We start from the raw sequence: 27040 nt of genomic DNA, 5'->3' as shown, positions 1-27040 counted from the left end.
ATGTTCCTGCATTTAATTAAAGTGGGCATTTCAAATACTAAATATGGTGGAATTCCTATATGCATGGATTTAACTATATTAGGAGTTCAAGGGACCCAAATCAGAATTGTAGTTCTACTTATTTAGGCCCACGTGTTAGTAGTGGTAGCAGACTACACTAGATGAATATCAAGTGGGCCTACACATTCACACGTGTCAAGGAGTGAACGTACACATTCATAGAACCTGAAGCAAAGCTCCGTCAGATTCCCCATGTTGTGTAATGGAAATGTACAGTAATGCAATGCCCTCAATCTTATGCTTTGACCTATAGACAGTGGGTTATAACAGGCCCCATATGAACAAACAAGGCCCCTCATGTACCCCTCTATCCAAAGAGATCTGGATGCACTATAATCTTGTGAACTGCTTGATAATACTCTAAATTAATTGGGGGGGAAAACTGTCATTATGTCTGCTTTTGATACATCTATACGAAAGAACATATTGCTTTTTAATGAGGGCATAGTCCAGGTATTCATGTGTTTACTTCAGCCAGTTATTATGAACTCTTTATGAGTTCAACACAATTGATAGTTAATTATTTATTATTATTATTAATTAAGTGAATTATTATCTTGATCTGAGGAGAGCCATAACATAGGTATCAGATATACAGTAACTAGTCTGGTAAATAAGCCCTTTATAATTTGTTTAGTAAGTAAGCCCTTTATACATTTCATAAAGAGGGTCTGGCCTTTCAATAGTTGAAAATGCTTGGCTCTGCCTATACCTAATCCCTAGCGTCTTGTTGACCTGGCCATATTCACAAATAGCACCCCATCTACGTCATCACTTGTAAGCATTTCTTTTGTTCTCTGATCAGGTAAGATTCTGCCTGAGAACCATAGTGATGAAACCAAATCCTGACACGCTGTACAAATTGAAGTGTTATGGGAAGTGTTAGGGCTGGCCTACCAGGCTAGGAAATAACTGATTGAATCTGACTGAACTGACAAATCTGACTCAAAACAAACAAAAAACGAGTGCATTACTAGTCTGACAGCATTCCAAAGAGTCAGGCATGCAATGATAGTAAATGCAAATACAGCCAGACAAAAAGACACAACCACAGACACTGGTCAAAGTTATTATTGTAGAATACTTTGATATTTTTTTATACAGACAAAAAGTGTTGACTTATTTTTCCCAGTAAATTCTTAGAGTTCCATACAGTTTGGTCTACAGTATACAGGTGTGTTCTTTCATCATATATAGATATATTTTTTTCTCTTAAGTAACAGGCAGGTAGTTAATATATTTTATAGTCTGATTTTTTTTTTGTCTTTTTTTCTTTGTAGCGCAGAAGAGTAGGCTCAGGAGAATGTGCAATTGTCTATGTTATTCCATCAGTAGAAAGAGCACTGCGGGAAGAATCAATAATAATAATAATAATAATAATAATGATAATAATAATAATAATAATAATGTACAAGCTGTTCAATTGTAATTTAATTCTTTACAAAAAGCATCAAGAAAGGAAAAGAAGAAAGAACGAAAGAAAGAACAAACTGCAAAACAGCCATGTCCTAAAGTAAAGAAAAGATGCACATGTGCACATTCTGGCCAAATGTACAGCGGTGGTGCAGTTGTACAATAATTTATAACTTTTTATATTAAATATATTATATACTATTTTCACATTTTTTTCTGTTTCACCTCAGGTGATTGCAACTAAAAAAGAAAAAAACAAAAAAACAAAGTAATAAAAAGGCAAAACAGACTTTTTGGATTCACTTTCTTGTTTTAAAAACTCCTCAAAACTTAAGTCAACAAGTGGAAACCGGTAATTGACGGCAGAGAGAATACCAGTTCTAGGCGATATAATCAAATTCAGTAAAGTCTGGACACAGTATGGTTACACAATGAGTTAGCAGGATAAACTTGCCAATCATCAAGCCTTGTAATATTTTTCAGGACAGACAACCCATTCATTCGGGTATGAGTTTGACACAGTAAAACTCAAGGGTCAGGAGGAGGACACAGAACAGGTTAGCTTAGATCAGTGCAGCTAGAAGTTCTCTGTTGAGCGAAAACGCACACACCTCTTGTACTGGAGTCTGCACATTTTAATGTCAAGGTCAAGGTCAGTGTTGTTTTAGCCTCTCAACTGAGGTCGCCTGTTGTGGGGACCTGCCAGCGCTCTGGGGCTGCTTCCAGACTCCACTGGGACTGTCCAGACAGGAGACTCCATTGGCGGCAAAACACAGAGGGAGTGATGATGATCACCACTGAGCTAATAGGACAAACCATGTTGTGGTTTCTCTCTTTTCTTTTCTTTTCTTTTCTTTTCTTTTCCTCTACATTTGTTAAGGAATGTGAACTGTGAATCTAGCAACTGCAGCTCTGTTTGGACATCAACAGAGAGGAGCAGGAATTTAAAAGAAAAAAAGCATCAGAAGTCCAAAATGACTAAAGGAAAATAAAAAGGAAAAGCTTCAGACAAATGGACCCTGCGTACCCTTTTGAGGAGCACTGCTCCATGTCAGCTTCAGCACCCACAGCCATAATAAGACAGAAACACTTGCATTCAACAGCACACATTTTTAAACTGGAGCACATGCGTGCCGCAAAAAGAGTTTAGGACTATACATCCGTCTTCTGCTCACAAGATACAGTGAGTGAGTGAAATTGTTTTTTTGTTTTTTTTTTAACCACCAAAAGGACGAAGAAGGTGAGGTTAAAAAAAAAAAAATAGAATGACGACTGTGAGGTACACACAATGATTTATCAACACATGCTCTGCACAGGACCAATCAAACCCCAATGCAACGCTGACACGGCTGCAAATTCACACTTGCGATAGACGCGCGGTCTCTTCCACTCCTGTTCAGTGGCCTAACTGGTTTGGGCCTTCTAGAAAATAATTCTATACAGATAAAGGATTTCTCAGAGCCCTATATACAAGTTGTCATGCCTATTTCACATAGCTGTGGACAGGGCGGGCTGTTGCATAAGTGCCTGTACCATTCTTCACGTGACTGTATTGCATTGCAATGCATTGACATAAACATTATGATCTTGAATAGTACCAAGTACCAGAGAGTATAGTTGGACACAGCTGGAAGTTCTGTGGTACTGTTGATCAATGGAATGTTTTTTTTCCTTTAGCATATCATGATCTAGGGTGGAATGACTAGGAACTGTATATGGTACATAGTTTGGTGCAAACGTGTGCAATTGGAGACAAAAAAATTGCCAAACAAAATTTCAAAAAATCATTGTCTGGAGGACACAATGTTGTGCCTTCGTATGCTGACTGTCTTGCTGAGCAAATAGAGTAATTGGCATGTTTGATGAGTGAGAGAGAGCCCATCGCTCATGTATTTTACAAGTTATGACTGAGACTTTGAGACGTTATTAATATCATACGTACGTTTTTTTGTTTTACATTACACCACGGGCCCAAGACATGACGCAATGAAACGTGTTAAAGGGCTGCGAAAGTGTATTCACATAGCACATGGATTTTCTGCGTCAATGTTTAAAGGGTCAATGCATCTCTTTAAAAAAAAAAAAAATATCATCATCATCATCATCATCATCATCCATGGGTAGTGAGGCATTCATAGAGAGACACAGTGAGTATGCCCGGCGTGACGCGGCCGATTCACTCTGCGATCATCCCATGCTACTTCTCTGGTGCCCATCTCACATCTCAGTGCCTTACGGTGCCATAACATGGCGTGCGGCCCAGGGAACGGCCGTACAAACACACACAGACAAGCAGAGGAGGACGGACACGCCAGGACCAGAAAGTGAAGGCCCTGCCATATGTCAGTTCCAGCCCAATTCACTAAGACCAGCTGATCAAGCCTGGTAGATGAACTAAGAAGACCAATCAGCTGCTGTGTTGTCAGCACATGCTGACAGAAGAGAAAAATATTTTGGCAGGACGTTGACTTTCTCAGTTTGTTTCGCCTCTGCAGACAAGACACAAAACTATCGGTGCCAATGTCATCGTCTTCTGTTGCACTCCAGTGAAAAATCACCAAGCATGTACTAATATACAGTACGTACAGGCCCAGGGCAATAGCGTGAGTAATGCTAAACTCCCGACAGTAGTGATTTCTCCTCAACATCTACAAAATCCAAATCAAACTGTAGAAATGCATAGGGAGGGAGAAATATATCTTTTTTTCACAGATTGTCTCAATCTAATAGAGAGAACATGAGTTTAGACACATTTTTGCCAATTTCTCATAGAGGCCTTAATCGGCTTTAGGTTACTTCAAAACAAATTGATTTCCAAAACAAAAGGCAATGGATCTATCTGTTAATCTTTCTCACAGGATTATGGTATGGTGGCAATAGTCTTTTATGTAAATGTTGTCTTCTCCTATTTTTTTCTTTGCAGACGCATTATAATTTATTAACAATTTTCAATGCATTGTTATCATTGTTAGTATTTTTGTTAAATATTTTTTTTGTTTTTAGGACAGACACGACACGTACACAGAGAGAGAGAGAGAGAGAGAGAGAGAGAGAGAGAGAGAGAAGATAGACAAAGTGAAAATGGAGATAAACAATAAACAAAAACTTGAGTTGCTGAGCAGTTAACCTATACATGAACAAATCAATCACTCAATCAATATTAAAGCTAATCCATAAAGCATCCGTAAATATACTATGTTTTTAAAACGTGAAAAATAAATAAATTAACAAATAAATAAATAAATATAATAAAGAGTCTTGGTGATGAAGTTTTTAACAGGTATTGAGAGTGATGATGATAATAAATAGAACACTACTAACACTGGTAGGTAAAAGGAATGAGTGAGGATCCCTCCGCCCCTCCCCTCCCTCCTCCCCAAAAACACTTCCTGGATTGGTCTCCTCAGAGACTGGTGTGGACGTTCTCACCGTCATCCTGGGAAGCCACAGTTAATCACCTCCTCTTGATACCCCAATACTGCTCCTTCCTTCAGGAGGCAGAAGTCAACTTGCCCCAGTTCATACACGGGGCCATGTAGACCGGATCCGGGCCAGAACTGGGCCGAGGGAAGGGGCGTCCCCGAAGAAGACAGGACAGCAGAGGAGAGGAGAGGGGAGGAGAGGTGGTGGTGCGGAGGTGTAGAGGTGTGTGAGTGGAAGGTGCATATATGCACTGGCAGGGTGCAGGTGACTGTCGAGAGATAGAGATAAAGAAGAGTGGCAGGACAGCGGCAGAGACATTGATGGTCAAGTGGACCCCAAATGAGTGGCATGTCTGAGTGTAGTAGGCACATGGATGGAGCGTGAGTAGGAGTGAAGCTATGACCTAACTCCGACCCCGCCTCCTATCCGACCTGTATACAAAGCACCCACCACTCCACACTCTTCTGCTCGCACCTCCTCCTCCTCCTCCTCCTCCCCCCCCGCCTCCATCCCACATGTCCCTCTCCTCCACACACCTCTGATCCCCAGAAGTCGTCTTCTTTTATTCAACTGTCTGTTTGTTTGTCTGTTTGTTTAAATACTTATTGGATTTGCCGGGTGACAGGAGGAGGGTGGCAGTCAGAGTCAGAGTGAGGTCTCCAGGCTGAGGAGAGGAGGGCAGCCCTGGTGGCGAACGGTGGAGGTCCACCAGTGATGGCTAGTGGCGACGCAGGGGTCTGTTGTTGTTGTTGGAGAGGAGGAGGAGCAGGAGGAGGAGGAGGCAGGGAGGGTGGAAGGCTGATTATACGGGGCTCCCCACCACCGACAGCGCTGCGGCGGCGGCGGTTGCGGCTGCGGCTCGATGGCGTTGTTGTTGTTGCTGTTGCTGTTGGGGGTGAACGGCAGGCTGTACTGCCGGTAGGGCCGTGGCCTGGTGCGCTGCGGAGGCTGGGGCTGGGGCTGGGGCTGGGGGGGCGGCGGGGGCTTGCGCAGGGCCGGGTGGACGTGCGTGTACTGCTGTTGGTACTGGTGGTGGTAGTTGTGCTTGGAGAAGTCGGACTCGGTCTCCTCGAGGTCGGTGTCGTCGATCAGCGGGATGTTGTGGATGAAGTCGTTGATGAGGAACTCCGGGTGGGCCATGAAATTGTGGATGGAGTTCCGCGACTCGGGCTTCTCCATGCCCTGGTACATGGAGCTACGGAACGCTTTCACCACCCGCATCTAGAAGGTGAGAGGAGGCCACGAGGTAGAGAGAGGGAGAGAGAGAGGAAAAGGAAGAGAGAGAGAGAGAGAGAGAGAGAGAGAGAGAGAGAGAGAGAGCGGGGAAGAGAGAGGAGCAGCAGGGGTGGCAAAGAAAGAGCGAAAGAGAAAGCAAAGGTGACAGAGAAAAAAAGAGGAACAGATAGAGACAAACAAAAGAAAATGTAGGGAAAGAGAGAGCAAATCAAAAGAAAAGGGGGGGGCAGAGTATCACAGAGGAAGTGGGGGAAATAGAGTGCATAGATAGCAAGGGAATGATGATTGGGTAAAGAGGAGGAGACATTGAGAAAAAAATAAAAAAGGGTAGATATTGGGTAGAGAGATAGCCGAGAGAGGAATGAAAACAGAGAATCAGTGACAGTTCTGAGGGTCCATAGGACACATCACTTCAAAAATGATTGATGCATGCCTTAAAAAGAGTGCAAACTCAACTCAAGATCAGGTTGTTTTGGTCTAAAAGTAGTCTATGTGGCTCATCATTTAAATATACAGTAATTATATGTAACATAAAATAAAAATATGTCTAATGGATTGGTCCGATTTTCTTTTTTAATAGTGATTATGAGAGTGAATCATATGAGGACAGTATTAGATGTAGAGAGTATTTAAATATCAATGTAATTTCTGACTAGAAATATTAATTTGTGAACCTTCCATTGAAACACATCACAACCTGATCTATAGAGGGTTTTTTTTCAAAGAAAGAGAGATGACAAAAAAGAAACCAAATCATAATGAGGAAAATAATCTAAACATTTTTGGAAAAATGATCTCAAACGGTCAGTTCACAATTGTTCACTCACAATCAATCAACAAGACAATGGACATTCGTGTGAGGTCAAACAAACGAACGTAAACAACACCAAGCCTCAGACACACCGACCAAGACAGACGTTCAGCACAGAGATCCAAGCCATTACAGACACCCGTGTTCTAACTATGTGTGTATACGGACCAGAGAAGAGACTTAGCAGGCGAAACAGAGAAGAGAGCATACTGATATTTGGAGCGTGTCGTCTTGATACACACATAGGGCCCTGATTTAAATAATGGAGGAAAAGTGCAAAGCTTTATTTAAGCTAAGACTTAAGCTAATTTCAAGGCAGACTATTATTATTATTGCTAAATATGAAACTGTTAGCACGGTCATTGCTATCGTCATGGTTAGTAATGTTCGCACATAGCTCCTCACAGCTTTTGCCACACCACCACAGCTCACTGCAGCTGACTTTGCACTTTTCGCCCAGCATTTAAATCAGGGTCCACAGCCCTGATCACAGCTGACTCCGCGCCACATCTGGCCCACAAACAGGGGGGTCCAGATGTGGACAGTTTGGGAGTCGGCTGCCCTCTGGCAGGCTTGAGGTCAAACGAAGGTCAACGTGTGGATTAGAATCTGCAATGGAATGCTGCATGGGCAGACAGACAGACGGTGGTTAGATGGAGGACAGGTCAGACAGGCAGACACTCTGACAGCTATGGAGAAGGGGGGGTCGCTTGAATGAGGGAGGTGGTGGGGGGTAGTTTTGGTGGTGGTGGTGCTTCTGATTGGGTGTGGTAGGGGGGGTTCCCATATCCTACGAGGGGGAAGAGGTGTGGAGTTGTGCCCTTACGATCACATGAAGGGGCTGAAGAGAAGAACCTGTAGCCTCACTGGTTTTAGTGAAGCCCAGGATGTTTTTTATATTGATGTTTTGTGTTGGAAATGATGAGAGAGTGTGACCCAAGATGGAGCAATGGATGGTATTTCATTCACACAAACAATCCAGGTGGTCAGTGTCCAGTGACAGCATGCATCGTCAGGCCTACAAACTCTCTGAGTTAGCACAAGCTGAGGAGTGGATTTCAGACAGATCTAGTGGGGTTTAATGTCATGGCATGTTATTTCACATTACTGTGAAAATACATATATTTTTTATATTAATAATTGTCTTTAAGGCATTCACAGGGATTATTTGAACAAGTTCAGCACAACTCTATGCAATCCGTTCATTTGTTAATATGCAAGTGTTATACGAGCACAGGTTAGGTGTCTAAAACCATGCAGATAGGGAGACTGGCATTACATGTGAGTGACGATGAAGCAGAGGAAAATGACATTAGGGCCTGAAAGGAAACCTCGAGCTTTAAGGCAATGCAAGTCAAGCAATGTCACTTACAACCAACAACTGCTGATGCATACTGATTTAAAAAAACTAGTTTCACCAGATCCTGGTCAACATTTTAACATTTAGAGACATGCACTGAGAATGTAGATCACTGTGTAGATTGAAAGAATGATTTACAACATGGATGTGGAAAGTGATCCAAAAAAGTGTGTGTGTGTGTGTGTGTGTGTGTGTGTGTGTGTGTGTGTGTGTGTGTGTGTGTGTGTGTGTGTGTGTGTGTGTGTGTGTGTGTGTGTGGCGTGCGTGCGTGCGTGTGTGCGTGCGTGCGTGCATGCGTGCGTGCGTGCAAGTCAAGTGGTTTAGTGATCACCTGACCGAGTGAATATGTGAGTGAGTGAGTAAGTGAATGTAATTGCGATTGATTTGGTGAGTAAGTGTGTGAATATATGAGTGGGTGAATATGTGAGTGAGTGAATGAGAGAGTGAGAGTGTGAATATGTGAGTGAGTGAGTGAAGAGGTGGGGCATCATGAGCACCGGTGGGCATGCAGTGGAGGAGCAGACAGGCGCGGATGACAAAAGCAGAGTTGCCGGTGGCAAGGCCCTCAGCCTGGATAATGGGGAGAAGAGAAGAATGCCAATAAGCATGAGCAGAAAACAAGAGCCCAGTGCATGTGTGTGTGTGTGTGTGTGTGTGTATGGGGGTGTATGTTTGTGTGTGTTCATTCCCCCATTCCAGAGCAGCTGCCTCGTCTCTGTCTCAGACGAACAAAGAGGAAAATAATGAAATAAATAATAAGAGATGCATCATGGGCGCCCAGGCAGCCACTCAGGCTCATGCTGTAAAGACCAATCAGACTCAAGCAGGAGCAAACACACATACACATACACACAAGGCACAAGCTACTGTACACACACAGTCTCTCACACACAAACACATGCGTCGGGAGTGTATTATGCTTGTGTGTGTGTGAGTACATTCATTTGAAACACATTCCTTTGCCGTGGTCAGGATCAGTGGATCTTCTTCAGCCCAATCTGTGTTGTATCCCCCCCCCCCATTCCAAAACACCCAAACCCACCCCACCCCACCCCAGTCCCATCCCAGGTTGACACAGCAAAGGAAAAGAAGCCAAACAAACTCAAAAAGGGAAACAAAGAAATTCCAAACACAAATAAACAAACAAACAGACAAGCCAACGAACCAACAAACAAGGAAACAAACAGGAAGGAAGGAACGGTCAAGCATTTTTTTGGTGAAGTGCTTATCTGTTTTTCCAAAGAGCCTGTTTGTCCACAAGAAAAAAGTACTTCATGCAAATCTGAAAGATTTTTTTGAAAAAACACTTTCTTTCGGTTGATGTTTGTTTTCATTTTTTTTTCTTCTCTCTCTTATGTTTGTATGGATACGGGTAAACGTTCGAGTATAACGCCCACATTTAAAACTTCGAGATGGAACATGTAATAAATATTGTGAAGCATGTGTCAAAGAACCAGCTGCTGTTTTGTTTTCCCCGTTAAACTTTGAGGTTTTGTAGCATGCCAGATTAATCTCCTTTGTGTCCCCAACGCTGCTTCGAAAGGAAAAGCTTGATGGAAAAACGTCATCGTTAAATCAAAACAAACCCAAATGAACACAAATAGATAAACAAATGAATCAAAAGCAAAAATAAATGATTTACTCAGTTTAACCTCCACAAGTGCGCGACAAGTGGCAACAGAAATGACCAAGAAGGCAAGAAGCCGGAAAACAGAAGGAAGCAGAGGAAGATGAGGAGTGGGGGAGGAGGAGGAGGAAGAGCAGGAAGAGGAAGAGGAAGGACAGAGGTAGTGGTTAGAGAAGCTGTGATGGAAAAGGAATGGTGACCTCACGTCCTGTTTAGCTCTTCACCTTCTAGTATCCTATAAGTAGAGTATACTGTAGCTGTAGAAGCAGGCCTCACACATAAAAAATACTTCAGGGTGCTTGCCCCAATCGTATACCCAATTAAAACTAATCAATAAAGTGACAATACAATGGTCTATTCAAGATGTTGCCTCTCTTATTTCATATTATAACTCAAAGGCCAAGTCTTAAATAGCCATGCCATCATCACAGAGCACACTACAATGGGCTTGTGACTTATCCACTGGTAGAAGGATCAGTGCACTATATCAGGATTCTCAACCTATTCCAACTTGGGGCCCACTTGAAATGTTCACAGATCTTTGGGGCCCACCTCTGACTCAATAAACAATGCAACTCAAATAAATACACTGACACAAATATTGTTTTGATTTTTAGAAAATGACTTGCCATACTTTCAAGGCCCATCAGAGGGCCCCGGCCCACAGTTTGAGAATGAGTGCACTATATTGTGAAAACGTAAACATTTCAGACAGGGCCCAAGACCCCATCCGATTTCATGGCTAACTCCCTTCTGCAGAAAAAATGCTCACATGAACAGCAAAAGTACAGTTAGGAGGTGGCTGTTGTATATATAAACTTACTTCTTTTAATCATTTGAGATACATAAGTGCGCTTCCGCTAACTGACTAGCCATGATTAATTTTCGGGTGAAAGTGAAATTATTTAGAGAGACTGCATGTTGCACCTCTGCCCCAGTGTTAATCAACATCAACATTTCGCATGATGACATTGTGTCATCAAATATTTGCTGTCGAAAAGTTGACTGAAAATTAGTGGGGGAAAACGAATGCAAATTACTCTCAAGCACCTACTGCTGAGAGCAGATGTCAGCAATCACAGCACACAGGATGCAATGTTAGATAACTAGATTCTCTAATAACTGAAACACACACACACACACACACGCACGCGCGCACACACACACACACACACACACACACACACACACACACACACACACACACACACACACACACACACACACACACACACACACACACACACACACACACACACACACACACACACACACACACTTGAAATTGGAAGTGTGCACTGTGCAAACAAAAACTCCCATACACACACCCACACGCACAGGCATGCATGCACCTGCAGTGCACACATATTTAATCATGTCCGTGTGCACAGTGCACTAACACAGATCGTGCACACACACGCACACACGTATGCACGCACACACAGCCTCTCACGCATAAACAGCGACATACTCTGGCGTTCTGCACTAAATCTGTCTCCATATAAGGTCAATGTTTCTGCAAATGGGGCAATGGAGTTGCGCACGAGCAATGTCGGGCTAGGCTACACAGGCTGAAATGCACGAGGAGGGTCATCAGTCCTGATGTGTACTCCTCTCAAATGTTTAAATAGCCCACAAGCATGCTCTTAAAGGAAGACCCTGCAGTGCACACATGTCGACATAAAATGAAAACAAACTGGATCCATAGATCTGCTATCTAACATACAGCACAGGCGGCACAGTGACTGTGACCAAAGCGCTGTGTGACGGAGCTGTCCTGCGGGAGCCAAATACTGTGTTACTGGACATAGTGAGGATAGGCAGATCTTGTACTGTCCACAACACATGCATTTTTTCCCCACATATAAAAGCAAAAAAATGTGTCACAGAAAAGGTAAAAAACATTGAACCACATTGAATACAGGATGAAATACACTACAGCAGTGGACATGGTTTAGTCTGCACAGTAGCTGTAGGTCTCCAGTCAAACAGTAGTAAGGAGCATTCTAGATTTTTTTTAGAATCTACAATCATCTCTCAGAAGTTTTTGTCCAAAACATGAGCTCTCAGGTGTGTTTTGCTGTTAATAAGCATGGGTGCAGTTGTGCTGTCTATCTCATGTCCAGTATATGAATATTTTGAGGCTGCGTTTCCTCAACTACTCTAGGATGGTGAAGAAAGGTAGAACATGGGAGGCGTTCCAGACAAACAGATGGAGAGTTCAGAGTTTCAGGCAGAAATAACTCATTTAAACACTGCACATACCGATGCGCACACACACTCGCACGCGCTCGCACACGCACACGCACACACACACACACACACACACACACACACACACACACACACACAAGTACGCACGCAGATACACTCATCCACTCAAAAACAAACAATAAAAAAACACACAGTGAAAAGAGATGAAACACTAGCATGATGTGTGAGGGAACTGACAATTGCTCAGTTAGTGTTGAAAAAACATTGAACAGAAATTGTGACAACCTACAAATATGAATGTATGACCAGGGATAACAAAAGGAGGAAAAACATACAGTAGATTTTAAAAAAACCATCGTTAAGTCAATTTTATCTAGATTCAAATTTGAGAGTATTTTCTTACAGTCTTGCACTGCATGAATACCATAAAATAGACACAAAATAAATAAACAAATACACAGACAGCACATTCAGTTTGTCCCTATTGTGTCACGAGATGAGTTCCTTAGAGCCTGAGCTGAAGTGTTTTTTGTGAATTTCTGAGACTGTTATAGTAGAGTACCAAGGAATGGGACAGAAGACAGACAGAGTGGGGATGGGAGGCAATGATTAGATTATTTATAGAAAGAAAGAAAGAAAGAAAGAAAGAAAGAAAGAAAGAAAGAAAGAAAGAAAGAAAGAAAGAAAGAAAGAAAGAAATCCACAGACATCCATGATGCATGTGTAGACTGGTGGGTATGGGCAAGGCTTGGACACACAGAGCTTCTGAGAAAACTGCAAAGAAAAGAGTTAGAGAACTAGCAACAGGACAAGTGAAGCAGCAACAGTCCTTGTTAACACTGGTAGTACCATACAACATGGTGGAAAAAACACATTCACTTGAACATCATCTGGAAAAAGTAAGAGGACAGTGTGAGAGAAAAGGTTAGAAAGAAGGAGAAAAACTGTGAAAGAACGGCAACAGGACACTTATACAGGGGCTTATACTCGAAGGTTTACCCATGTGCGGGATTTCGCTAATTTGTAGCTGTGTGACCGTTATTTGCCAAGACGTTTGCGAGCACACATGGATCCGATTTACATTTAATACGCTTCCCTCCGATTTTTTTTTTTGTGCGGCAGCAACCGCGCTTGACAACAGAAACCTCTTCAAAAACAAAAGTTGCGCCATGTTCTCTCATTAATCGCTCATCTGACAGGCTTTCATCTTTCACCAGGTTCTATAGTTCTCCTCTCTCTCTCTGTGAAAGCTGGTGGTTGGCCAACATTTCATCATCATCTCTTCCTTCAATCTAGAGCTGGGTTTCTTTTTTGTCAACCACAGCCAGTTTTTTATGTGGAGACTGTTTGCCATTTACTGTACTGGTATGTGTGTGTGTGTGCGTCTATATGTGTGTGCGTGTGCGTGTGCGTGTGCGTGTGCGTGTGCGTGTGCGTACGCACGCACACGTGTGTGTGTGTTGAGTGAGAATTGTGCGTTTAACTCTGGAACTATTCAACAGAGAGGTGTATCACATTAAGGTTGAGACTCGACATATACAGTACAGATATAGCAGCAAAGGTCAGATCAATCAACCAACCAAATCAATCAATCAGTCAATCAATCAGCTGATATCAAAATGGCTGCTTTCCTGAACATGGGTTGAAGCCTAACACAGGATCTCCATTCAAGGTGCAGTGTACTCCCGTGCTGGGCTTCAGGCTTGTCCAGGAAACCATCTCTCCTGTTCCAAATCTATGCATAATGCTCTACAAAATGAACTACAAAATGCTCCCACTTTTTTAAAAAGGGAGCCAAATTTAATGTCCAAATCTAGCCAAATCTAATATCCCACAGCTCATACAGAGAGGGAGCGATAGAGAGACAGGCTCACTTGGCACATTGGGGTAGAGAGGAAATTAAATGAAATAAATCGTCAAAATGCAAGACCACCAAGACAGCAAACCACACGACCAACTCAACAAACAGTGTCGGAAAAAAACAAGGGGACCGTACTGGCAAGGCCACACAGACAGACAGAAGTACGGACGGACAGGAGTAGGTGGGCAGAGAGGGGCAGAGTGACAGAGAGAAGACATCTTTTTTGGCACGGTCAGCCGCAAACCACACAGGCTGGCATTGCAAAGAACAGTACACAGTCACAGAGACGGAAACACACACACACACACACAAACAAACAAACGTCCAAACAATCACTGAGGATCAGCAGTCCCAACAACAGGCAGGCGACGACACTGCACGCAGAAGTGCTGTAACGTGTGTGTGTGTGTGTGTGTGTGTGTGTGTGTGTGTGTGTGTGTGTGTGTGTGTGTGTGTGTGTGTGTGTGTGTGTGTGTGTGCGTGTGTGTGTGTGTGTGTGTGTGTGTGTGTGTGTGTGTGTGTGTGTGTGTGTGTGTGTGTGTGTGTGTGTGTGTGTGTGTCTGTGTGTGTGTCTGTGTGTCTGTGTGACCTATGTGTATTGCTCCATTTTAGTGATTAATCTGCATAAAGAAACTAATAAGAATTGTGATTATCATTGTGTGAGTTATATTCTTGTCTCCTCTCGGTGTGTTCCAAGTGTGTTTTCACATGTCCATACAGTATACTACTTGAGTATGTCTGTGTGTATAGCATGGTAACATTAGCGCTGAATGATAAGGCTATGTGTTTTCACATGCAGTATGTACTGTAGTGTATGTGCATGTCCCTATGTGTTTGTGTGTGAGTGTACAGTATGCATGGTGTGTGTATGTGTGTGTGTGTGTGTGTGTGTGTGTGTGTGTGTGTGTGTGTGTGTGTGTGTGTGTGTGTGTGTGTGTGTGTGTGTGTGTGTGTGTGTGTGTGTGTGTGTTTGTGTGTGAGTGTACAGTATGCATGGTGTGTGTGTGTGTGTGTGTGTGTGTGTGTGTGTGTGTGTGTGTGTGTGTGTGTGTGTGTGTGTGTGTGTGTGTGTGTGTGTGTGTGTGTGTGTGTGTGTGTGTGTGTGTGTGTGTGAGAGAGAGAGAGAGAGACTGTACTGTATGTATGTACGCATGTATGTGTTGTGTATGTTCATGTTGTGTAGTGTAAGGTGTTGTGTGTGTGTGTGAGTGGCACTGGTAGGGTAAAGCAGTAGTAGGGGACTCACTCCCGGGAGGCGAGGCGCTTGCATTGGCAGTGGAGAGAACTACGTGAGTGGGGGTAGAAATATTGGTTACGTCGTGGAGTTGGCTGAGCACGGAGGACCGCCGACGCACGGCCCCCTGAAAGGAGCCGCTCCTCTTGAAGGTGCTCACTACCTCCATCTGCAGGTGAGAGAGAGAACCACATGACAAACACCACACGCACACAACACACGCACAAACACCAAAAAAAACACACACAGAAAATAATTCAGTGGATATAAGGCTGGTTATAGGAGAGCAAGGAGGAGATGCGAGAGCAGTTTTTCTTTTTGTACCTGCTCACCAGACCAAGTGACAAAATCTGAAGTATTTCTACGAGAAAAGAGGTTATGGTTACTAGTGTTGGGGGAAACGCGGGGCCCACAGAAATGAAAGGCACCGATGCGTTGCAGACAGTTTCAAAGTACAGAGAGAAGACAGCTGGCATTTCCTTTCGTCTGTGTGGGTGAAGTGTGTCCACCTTCAATCTCTTCCTAGATTTCCGTCTATCATGTATAGTCATGGATAACCCGGATTTTAAAAAAAGCCCAAACAAACAAAAACAAAACGTGAAAAAAATCAGAGATTTGAGTGACAAGATTGAGAAAAAAAGAAGATAAACAGTGAGCAAGTCCGACAGGCGGACAACGACAACATTTTTGACATTTCTTATGCTAAAGATTTTGGGAAAATACGGACCAACGTACGGACCAACGTATGGACAAGACCTCATATAGAGATGCGTGGACGCATCTAAAAACGCACACTTATAGTGACGCACACTGTGTGATGTCAACAGCCCCTCTGCCAAATCAGAGAAGCAGCTGGCGTTCTATGAGCTGCCTGCATGGTTGCTATACTGTAGTGAGTAGCCATCAAACAGATGCATCATGGGTACACCTGCGCTGCTGGAAGCTGCTGCTGTGTCATCACTCTGTCACTTTAAGATGAAGTTTCACTCATTTAAGGGTGTTTTTGAAAACGCATCATATCAGTTTTGGCCTCTCGTTTAAACGCGCCTTTCAAAACTCCTGTTTCAAAATGATCCCTTTTAGGGGTCTAAAACTCAACTGTCACAGTGGTGTTTTTATTTTTATCCACATGTCATATTTATATCGTAAACAGATTAAAAAAAATATCCATGTTTAAATCCACAAGCATGTAACACGAGCAGCTAGGTCAATAGACTCTCCCACACAGGTGTTACCGTAAATCCACTCCGAGCTCCAGTGTCCACTCACAATTAATCCCAGTGTAATCACAGCACTCACTGCAAAATAATCATCGTAAAAAAATAACAATAATAAGGATAACGATGAGTGATGGAGAAAATCGATTGGGGGTTGGGGGGGTGGTGGTGGAGGGCACACTCAGCAAAAGAGAGAGAGAGAGAGAGAGAGAGAGAGAGAGAGAGAGAGAGAGAGAGAGAGAGAGAGAGAGAGACACTCCGGGTGAAAGCCTTGATCAAATTAAAGTGACTGATGATATTAGGACGGCCTCTTGTAATGCGTGTTGTGTTTTGCCTGCTCAGTATTGAACGCGGGACAAGGGGGTGGGGGGGTGGGGGGGATCGATGGAAACCTTGTAAGGAGCTTTGCTGGCACTTGGTTGCGATCTGCGCTTAGCACCCCTCACCCCCTACACACACACACACACACACACACACACACACACACACACACACACACACACACACACACACACACACACACACACACACACACACACACACACACACACACACACACACACACACCAGAGAGGGCCTACAGCACATAGCTAGCTCCTTTGCCCGTGCACACAACTCACACCATGAAGAAGCTCGGCAGGGCAGGGGGTGGTGGAGGAGTGGAGTGGAGAGTCCACACAGACGGATTTACACATTCTTGGATTTATTGAGGTAACTGTGCGCGTAAATGTAAGAGTAAGAGTAAGTACATTGTAGTGGACCTCGCGAGGTGCAAGGCACTGGATGCTCCCTCTTAGGGCCCATTGACAAAAGTGTCAGCGTGTTTCTATTGATACTGTGTGTGTGTGTGTGTGTGTGTGTGTGTGTGTGTGTGTGTGTGTGTGTGTGTGTGTGTGTGTGTGTGTGTGTGTGTGTGTGTGTGTGTGTGTGTGTGTGTGTGTGTGTGTGTGTGTGTGTGTGTGTGTACGTGCGTGCGTGCGTGCATGCAACATGTTGTAGTATCAGTATGTAGTGAACTGTCTATTTAAGTCAGATGAACATAAATCTGCGAGAAGACATTTTTTATTTTATTTTATGCGTGTGTCCGGCTTGGGCACATAAAAGAAAATTGTGTGTGCATATGTGTACCATCACGCTGTGTGTCTACTTTCCAGAAGCCTTGCCTTACTATAACAAACATAATTGGCCACTTTTACGCTACCCCTTCCCGTAAGCCTGGTCCCAGTAGAGCCACCCTACCTGGCACAGTCTGGAATGTGTGTTAGAGAGAGAGAGAGAGAGAGAGAGAATATGTGTGTGAGAAAAAAGTAGAGCAAAGTGAGTGAAGAGAGGACAGAGCTAAGAAGCAAAAGTGGGTGAGAGACAGACAGCTAAAAAGCAAGGACAAGAGGAATAGAGCCAGAGAGCCAGAGCAGGAGAGACAGGAAGATGAAAGTGAAATAGAGCGAAGGAGAGAGGAAGAGAGAGAGAAAGATAGAGAGAAAGAGAGAGATGAGAGATTTTAAAGGCACTTTAGACTGACAGTAGGCACTCTTAAGGTAGGTGAGTTGGACACTTATCGATCTTGAGATCCCTTCTCCCCGTCGCAACCCCACACTCCTCATCTCTCCCTCCACCCCACCCCACTCCATCCCCCACCGCAACTCCATCCCCGCCACCCCTACCTGCCTGCCTGCATGCCTCTAATGCTCCTTGATGGGGCTTCCTCTTGCCCAGTAGAGAGGGTTGATGGAGGCCTGGCTACAGTAGCCTCCTCTTCCTCCACCCTGCCCCCTTACTTTAACAAGCAGGGCTGATTGCTGACTGCTGCTGCCTCCTGCACTGCCCACAGCAGTACCATGCACTCACAAGGCCAAGTGGAGGCCGCTAGACACACACTACACAGCCACTACCTGCTCTTACAGGCCTCCTGGACTCACTCTTGGACTGGCTCCTACACCACAGCTTTTAATGCAATGTAATGTGCACACGACCATCCTGCGCATCCATATTCCATAAGGGAGGTAGCTTTCTCTGTCTCTGTCTGTCTGTCTGTGTGTATCTCTCTCTCCCCCCACCCCCCCACCCCCTCTCTCTCTATCTCTCTCACACACACACACACACACACACACACACACACACACACACACACACACACACACACACACACACACACACACACACACACACACACACACACACACACACACACACACACACACACACACACACACACACACACACACACACACGTGTCATTGCATTGCATTGCCCACATGGCATATTTAGTCTGCCGTAACATAAGAAGAAGTTAGTTGAGCAAACATGGCTCTTTCTGAATTGCATGTATTCCATCAAGGTGAGAAATGTACTAAATTAATTTTGAACTGAAAACATCCTTTGTCAGATATTGGTAGTGCGTGCGTGAAATAACTATACAGAGTGTTGATAAAGAAGAGAAGGGAGTCAGGGACTCTTTTCAGGTTTTGAAATGGAGAGAGAGAGAGAGAGAGAGAGAGAGAGAGAGAGAGAGAGAGAGAGAGAGAGAGAGAGAGAGAGGGAGAGATGAGAAATAGCGAGAATGATGGTCAAAACAAAACTGGACTAAGAAAGAAGCATAAAAATAGCTCAACACACAAGTACCGTGTCAAGATGATTTGCATAACAAAGACCTTTGTTAAAATAAATAAATAAATAAAAAACTCACAGTAAGATCATACCATGGCAGCTCATATCAAAGTAAGGTACATTTTTTTTCATTACTATTTTTCATAAGCCTTCCCTGAATAGAAATGTCACACAGTTATTGCTTCAATGTCAATCAGCCCCACAAGCATATAAAAACCATATACAGTATAAAGACCACAGAATTCAGTTGACAAATCAAAACAAAATCACCAAAGAGCACAGGTGGCGAAAAGTAAGGTCATTTGATGAAGACGAAGAAGAAGAAAAAGAAAGAAAGAAAGAAAGAAAGAAAGAAAGAAAGAAAGAAAGAAAGAAAGAAAGAAAGAAAGAAAGAAAGAAAGAAAAGTGAAGAAATAGATGGTGAAAAACGGTAGTCACTGAACCAAGATTTCAGTTACAGTATACTTGGACGTGGAAAGACAAGGAACAGTGAAAACAAAAAAGAGATAGGAATGCAGGAGAGTAAAAACTGAAATAAAAAAATAGAGGACACAAGAGTGTACAACAACACCTATTAAAAAGGACGGAGAAAGGAAAATAAAGCAATAAAGAAAAGTCCAGAAACACATAGTTAAAGAGAGAAGTGGAGACCAGACCAGAAAGACGAATAGAGAGAGACAGAGGTGACACAACGTAAACCTTATTCTGAGGTAAACAAGATATTTGCCCAGGTTAGTCTTTACCCTACCACTGTGTCTCCAAAAGAGGCAGTGGCAGGAGGAAACATCAGAGGCTGGATGGAGAATATGTGAAAATAAATAAAACAAAATAAACAAAATAAATAGTGTGGAGGACAGATATATGTGTGCGGGAAGGGAGATGGGAGGAGAGGAGGATGAGGCGGAGAAGAGATGAGGTGATGATAGGAACTACACTAAAGAGATGAGAGAAGAGAGAGAGTGTGGAGACGAGGAGAGAAGATGGGTGAGGAGGTAGAGAGGATCAAAGAAAGCAGACGGGGAGTGTACTGTGGAAAAAGGAAATGGTGATGAGTCTAGGGGAGAGCAGAGAGAAGTGATAAAGAGGGCTGGACAGGAGTTGAGAAGAGATGCGAGCAAGGAAAAAGGCTGACCAAAGGAAAACATGTGAGATACAGACAGGGGTGTTGTTCAGTGGGGGTAAAGTGTGACTGAGTCACCAGGGCCCCAAGTTGTATATAGAGGGCCCACAAACAGTCCGATTTATGAAAATATATGGCTGGGGGGTCCCCATTGGAGCTAATTGTACATAGGGCCCAAAATTTGCACCTACGCCCCTGGATACAGAGGCCTCAAAGGACAGGAGTAAATGAACAAAGGAAAGCTGACTAGAGGAGGTGACACAGAGGAAAAGAGAGATGCATGGAGAGAGGGCTGCATTGCACACTGCACCTGAGTCTGGATACGGTTGAGGCCTCTGAACCAGAGGATCTGGCCCCGGCGCAGCTCCCGCTCGGCGTGGTCGATCTCCTCCTCGTCCTCCGCCATGTCGTCCTCCGTCATCTCGTCCGCGGCGGGGCCGTGGCCCGCCTCCTTCAGACACTTCAGGTGGCTGGTTGGCACGGTGGCGATCACCTGGGGTTGGAGGCGGGGCAGGAACAAAGGAAGAGAGAGATTGGAAGAGGAGGAGGAGGGAGGATGAGGAGGAGGAGGAGAGGGGAAGAGGAGGAAGAGGACAAAAGATGAGGGAGAGGAGGAGGAAGAGGGGGACAGAGGCAGAGAAGAGAAGAATGGAGAATAGGAGAGGAGAGTAGAGGAGGAGGAGGAAGAGGAGGGAAGAGGAGGAAGAAGAGGAGAAGGAGGAGAGAGGGAGAGTAGAGGAGGAAGAAGAGGTGGATGAAGAAGAGGAGAGTAGGAGAGTAGAGGAGGAGGAGGAAGAGGGGGGTGGGAAGGAGCAGGGAGAAGTGAGGTAGGATTTGAAGCAGAAAAGGGAAATGAGGGAGAGGGAGGGATGGGGAGCAGGAAGAGATGGAGGAAAGAGAAGGGAGAGGGAGATAATTGGGGAAGACAGATGCTGAGACAGACTGTTCCGGAATGTTAGACTGTGTTTGGAGTATGTGTGTTAGAGAGACAATTGTGTACTACGTGCTTGTGTCAATGCTAACACAGTAAAACTGCTGAATAATGTCTGATACACTGTGCCAACAGTTGTTCAATCTCTCCCACTCTTACTTTCTCACACACATACTCTACCATAGACTCTAATTTTCTCTCTCCACACACACACACTCACACACACACGCTCGCGCACATACACGCACGCACGCACGCACGCCCGCACACACACGCACGCACGCACACACACACACACACACACATACACACACACATACACACACCTACTTAATTCTTTTCATTTGGACCATAAGGACAGCACAAACACAAACACCAATTCAAACACAGGCACAGTTGTGCATGTAGACACCCTCTTTTCTCTCTCTCTCTCTCTCTCTCTCTCTCTCTCTCTCTCTCTCTTGTTCCCACCTGTCCCCAGAGCAGCTCTCCGACTCCCACGAACAGGCACCACAGCCACTGCTCCACGTTGAGGGGTGCACAGCTGAACGGCTTCCCTCCCCACTGCACGATCACGATCTGGAACAGAAAAGGCAACATATGTATCACGTTCATTATGTCTGTTTACATCAACACTTTAGATTTTCTTTTACTTACAGTTTTTCTCAATTGGTTTTGTACATTTCTCACAACAGAATAATGATTCTCAAAAATCTTTGCTCAATTGTGACTTCCTGGTGTTACCTGTGCACATGGTCAAATCAGTTTCTCATTGTTTTCGGCATATAGCAAATGCTCTCGTCCACCATGCCATGGCTGTGTACAATTCTCAGTGATTTAGTACATTACCAATTGCTTTTGTCATATCACTCAAAAAGCTTTGTCACTGAATGCATGAAACTATCTCAATCTTATCTGATCAATGTAATATAAAGCCGAATTTACAACATTTCCCATCCAATCTAAACAACATTTCACTCCAGAAAAGATCCTCAAGAGTGTACTATTCAATTGACAACATGAGAAATTGATTTGACTAGCTTGTCCATACACTATGACACAATGACTAACCATTCTGCTGGCGCTGATACATTCATTGACACAAAAAACTTGATTTTGAAAGACAAATAAGGGTTTTGAGCAAGAGACTCGGTTTTGAAGGTTATCCAAGGTGTTTTGCCATTTGTTAAAGCTGTTTTGAGAATGAATATTATGTTTTGCAAATTGCGAGAGAGATTCGAGAAATGTACAAAACCAATTGAGAAATACATGTAAGTTTTATCTTTTACCTGACATGTTTCGACAGTATTACTTCCGTCTTCATCAGAGGATCACTGGGATGACCCTCTGATGAAGACGGAAGTAATACCGTCAAAACATGTCACGTAAAAGATAAAACTTTTATATGTCATAAGTAAAAGAAAATCGAAAGTGTTGAGCAAAGGCAACACATCAACAACAGCCATCATCAGTGCTCATCTCAGCTTCAGGGCCCCAGAGCAAAACGCTGATAGAGCCACCCATACCGGTACGGCCTGCCATGGGCACAATTTGGCCCCCCACCACCATCAATACAGGAGGGGCTGGGCCCAGGGGCAAATGCCTTGTTTGCCCCCCGCACCCCACCCCTAGAGCTCTGACCCTGCTCATCTTCATGCATTACTTTCCTTAAACGTTATGTACTTTTCACAAGAAACATTAATCTGAAACTTGTAATGTTGTTTCATACTTTGTTACACAGTACCTAATTAATGTAACCCATTCATCCATGCAGAATCAAATTGGTAAAAAAAGCAAGGTACAACTGCTATGTGAAAACATGTTCGACATACTGGCCAACACAACAAGGCTCCCATCCTTTTGAAAATGCAGTGGTTCTGACTCAAACTGCTACTACCAGTATAGTTTTTATAGAGACTACATTTTTGAAAGTGTTATCTGGGAGCTGAGAAGTCTAGCCAGGACAAGACAGACCTACGCTACGGTACCCTTCCTAGGTAATGATTACACATGGGTGGTTGACGTGACGCCTTGTTTTTTCGTAACCTTTCGTAAAAACCTTTTCGTAAAAACCTTTTCCTTTAAAAAACAAATGTCAATGAAAGAAGATGTGGTACATTATGTTTCATATTAGTCTTAGAAAAACATTTTTGTTCAGATTTATGTAAAGGTTTATATGTCAAATATCCTGCGGTGTGACTGTAACATTAATGAAACCTGGAATATAATATATATATTATATATATTAACCAACAACATTTTGAATAATGTATGAAGCATTTCGCATGATTGCATAAATATTAACTGTATATTAAGATATGTGAATGTGAAAAAAACTCAAGACAGTAATATTAACTACAAGTTCAATTTCTTAACACAAACTGCGTCCTGTGGCATGTATGTCAATGCTTCTGAACGGGCAGCTGCAAGGCCAACTACAAGGGTCTTAAAGACAGGCTCCTAACCAGTCAGTACCTCAGTTATTGGAGAGTGCTGTGGAAGTTTAAGGTGACTATTAACCTCTTAATATGTCTTCATATTGCAATGTTTCTGTCATACAATGCTTAGGTTCATTTTATGGTGTCCTGTGGTGTGACTGCTCTAATAGAAGGAAAAAAAGTTTTTTATAAATGAAAACACATATTAAGATTAAACACAATATCTTTATCAAGTTAGCATGAACTCATATGTCAGTCATGTATACAAAAGGATTAAAATGGTCATAATGCAGTGAATTTCCTGTGGTGTGACTTCATTTTCCTGTGGTGTAACATGCCTATGCAATGTGTTGATGCAGGACACATTTTCCCAAGAATGGCAAAAATTAGGCGAAATTCCACGGACCAGTAAGTGATTTATTTTTTTATATTTTTCCCCAATTTTTTCCATCATTTTTTTCAGGAATTGGAATAACTTTTTTAAATTATTGTGTTATGCCCTTAAACGTCAACCACCCACATATGTCATGAATATAAGATGATTGGAACACTGTTTGTTCTGTTCGACATTGTTCGTCAGTGAGACAACTTGCTGTAGGAGAACCTTGGCACAGCGCAGCACAGTGCAGTGCAGGACAGGACAGGCTGGAGCTATATGAGGCCACATCAGAAGATGTTACTCTGGGCTCTCTGATGCCTCCTTCGCTGCTGACAGGGTGGCGTCAGCACCAGGGAGCCCAGTGAGGAGCCCTCTTCTCTCGTCTCGTCTCGTCTCGTCTCGTCTCGTCTCTCCTCTCCTCTCCTCCCATCTCTGCTCTCCTCTTCTCTCCTCTCCTCCCATCTCTTCTCGTCTCTTCTCCTCTCCTCTCTCTTCTCTTCTCTCTTCTTCTGAGAGCTGACACATGGATAAGCCTGCAGCCGCTTAGTCACCATCACACTGCACACTCTGTCTCCTCTCCTGCTAAGCAACAGTGCTCTCTCATTGCTAATATCTCTCTCTATCTCTCTCGCTCTCTTTTCCTCTCTGAGTCTCTCCTTCTTTCTCTCGCTCTCTCTCTCACTACCTCCATCTCTCTGGTTCCCCCTTCCTCTTTCTCTCTTCCTCTACACTACACTATCAGTCACTATCTCCATCTCTCTCATTTATCTTTTCTCTTTTCTCCATCTCTCACTTACTCCATCTTTTTTCTCAGTCCCTCTGTGTCATGTGTCACAGGGTACTTGAGGATCCCCACTGCTACTTCTTTTGCATAATCTGTCCCTTTTCTTGTGTCGTAGAGGATAGTGTTTGTCTCTGATCACAGTCCATGTCTGCCATGGTGTGCCCTGTATTCTTCTTATGGAGTGCATAGTATTCTTGCATCATTTCTGAGCGCAAAATCCAATGATAACTCAAATTGCAGTATGATCGTTGATGTTGAGAGGTATGCCGACAGCTCAGCGCTACGATACTATATGAGGCTTCGGGAGGGAGGCTTACTAACGTTCCACACCAAACTCTGCTAGTTGGCATCCACTACAAAAACTTGACCTTAACCTTGCCCTTGACCTTATAAGCCCATCCACTTCCCCCCTCATCTGGCATCTCACCTGCACTACCTCAAACATATGCTCCAAACTTGACCTTGACCTTTGACCCCCCCCGTATCTGGTGTCTCACCTGCACTAAGAAGGTCCCAAACACGATGCTGCAGAAGATGGGGTTGGCGAAGATGCCGTCGAACACGTTCCTCTCGCCGTGGATCTTGCGGGCGTTGATCTCGTTGAAGAGCTGCATGAGGACGAAGGTGTTGAAGATGATGGTGTAGTGCTCGGAGGGAGGGGAGTGCAGGGGAGCGTTGCGGCCGCTGTCAATGTTGAAGATCTTCTCCCCTGGAAAAAAACAGAACATGATCACAAGATGGACGGATGGACGGACAGGCGGACAGACAGACAGACGAACGGACAAGTGGACAGACGGACAGACAGACAGACAGACAGACAGACATACAGACAGGCAGACAGACAAAGAGATGGACAAGCGGACAGACAGACAGATAGACAGACAGATGACGAGATGGACAAGCGAACAGACAGACAGACAGACAGATATACAGACAGACAGACGACGAGATGGACAAGCGAACAGACAGACAGACAGACATACAGACAGACAGACAGACAGACATAGAGGCAGACAGACAGACGACGAGATGGACAAGCGAACAGACAGACAGACAGACAGACAGACGACGAGATGGACAAGCGAACAGACAGACAGACGACGAGATGGACAAGCGAACCGACAGACAGACAGACATACAGACATACAGACAGACAGACAGACAGACATAGAGACAGACAGACAGACAGACAGACAGACGACGAGATGGACAAGCGAACAGACAGACAGACAGACAGACAGACAGACAGACAGACAGACAGACAGACAGACAGACAGACGACGAGATGGGCAAGCGAGCAGACAGACAGACAGATCAAATCTTTTAAATCCTGCTCTCCTTTTCGTCTTTTGAAAGCAGCATTAAATTTTGCTCCCCTATTCTCCAGGATATACGTGAGCCACCAACCAACCCAGAGTTTTGTACATGCATAAAAATATTGCTTCTTTAATGTTTTAACCATTCTTCAACTTTTTATCAACTATGGTATATTTTGACGTATCTTCAGAGCCACTCTAATCAAAGGCGAGCACAAAATCAGATGCCCTTAATGTGCACTTGTCCTCCTGTTTATGCCGCCCTCTTCTCGCTCCTACTCTCTGTCTCTCTTAAATTTCTCCCCGTCCCCAGGGAATGACTCATTTAATAGCCTGAGTCAGCTGCTCAGCATAACTGAACAGTCGACTATCACCAGGGCCGTTGACAGCTTTGGCTGGCTCCAGGACAAAGTCATCTGAAAAGGCCCCCCACCCAATACATTCCTCATGTAATGAGCGCCCAATTGTGGGCCCCCATCTCCCTGGGCCTGGGACAACTGACTCCTTTGTCCCCCCTTGTCAGCTTCCCTGACTATCACCACCCATCCACTGCAGCACGCTAGCTACACCAGTGGTTTTCAAACAGGGCAGTTGTGGACAGATGGGACTTTGCATTATGTACAAGCAGGAAATCCACAGGTTCACAGCAAACCTAATTCCATGATTTAGTTAGAAACAGTATTCACTTGTATGGTTAAGAGATGAACTTCCTTTTCCTGGGAATTCCTAGCAATATTAGCCGACAAACTATTAATGAATAATCTAGCAATATTGACGGACAGAAAGATAATGGTGAGGTGCTTTCAGCGAAAAGTGCATGAAGACACATAGTGAAATACCAGGGAAAAATGTTTGCAAAAGAAATACCATTCAAGGTCCACAGATATGCGTTGCATCTCATAGGCCTGCACATGTAAGTAGCCACTGCCAACAACAAAGACTAGTAGCCAATGCCACATTTGATCCATCGATCAACAGATTACAGTAGCCTGTTACCCTATCTTAGTGG

General features: G+C 43.9%; 1 protein-coding gene across 1 annotated transcript in view; it reads right to left on the bottom strand.

Annotated features, from left to right (window-relative positions):
• Window positions 1-6006: 6006 nt before the first annotated feature.
• The window catches only part of atp2b3b (ATPase plasma membrane Ca2+ transporting 3b), a 74122-nt gene continuing 53088 nt past the window's right edge, over window positions 6007-27040 (bottom strand). Inside the window, exons 18-22 of the mRNA XM_063207712.1 lie at window positions 25213-25424; window positions 21586-21693; window positions 20494-20676; window positions 15252-15408; window positions 6007-6117 (exon numbers count right to left, since the gene is read on the bottom strand). Coding sequence (XP_063063782.1) covers window positions 6092-6117; window positions 15252-15408; window positions 20494-20676; window positions 21586-21693; window positions 25213-25424 — 686 coding nt within the window. The 3' untranslated portion in view covers window positions 6007-6091. The remainder of the gene's footprint in view (window positions 6118-15251; window positions 15409-20493; window positions 20677-21585; window positions 21694-25212; window positions 25425-27040) is intronic.

Source organism: Engraulis encrasicolus, chromosome 10, assembly GCF_034702125.1.
Source record: "Engraulis encrasicolus isolate BLACKSEA-1 chromosome 10, IST_EnEncr_1.0, whole genome shotgun sequence".
NCBI lineage: Eukaryota > Metazoa > Chordata > Actinopteri > Clupeiformes > Engraulidae > Engraulis > Engraulis encrasicolus.
Note: the sequence above shows the minus strand (reverse complement) of the source record. Positions and strands in the feature narration are given on the sequence as shown.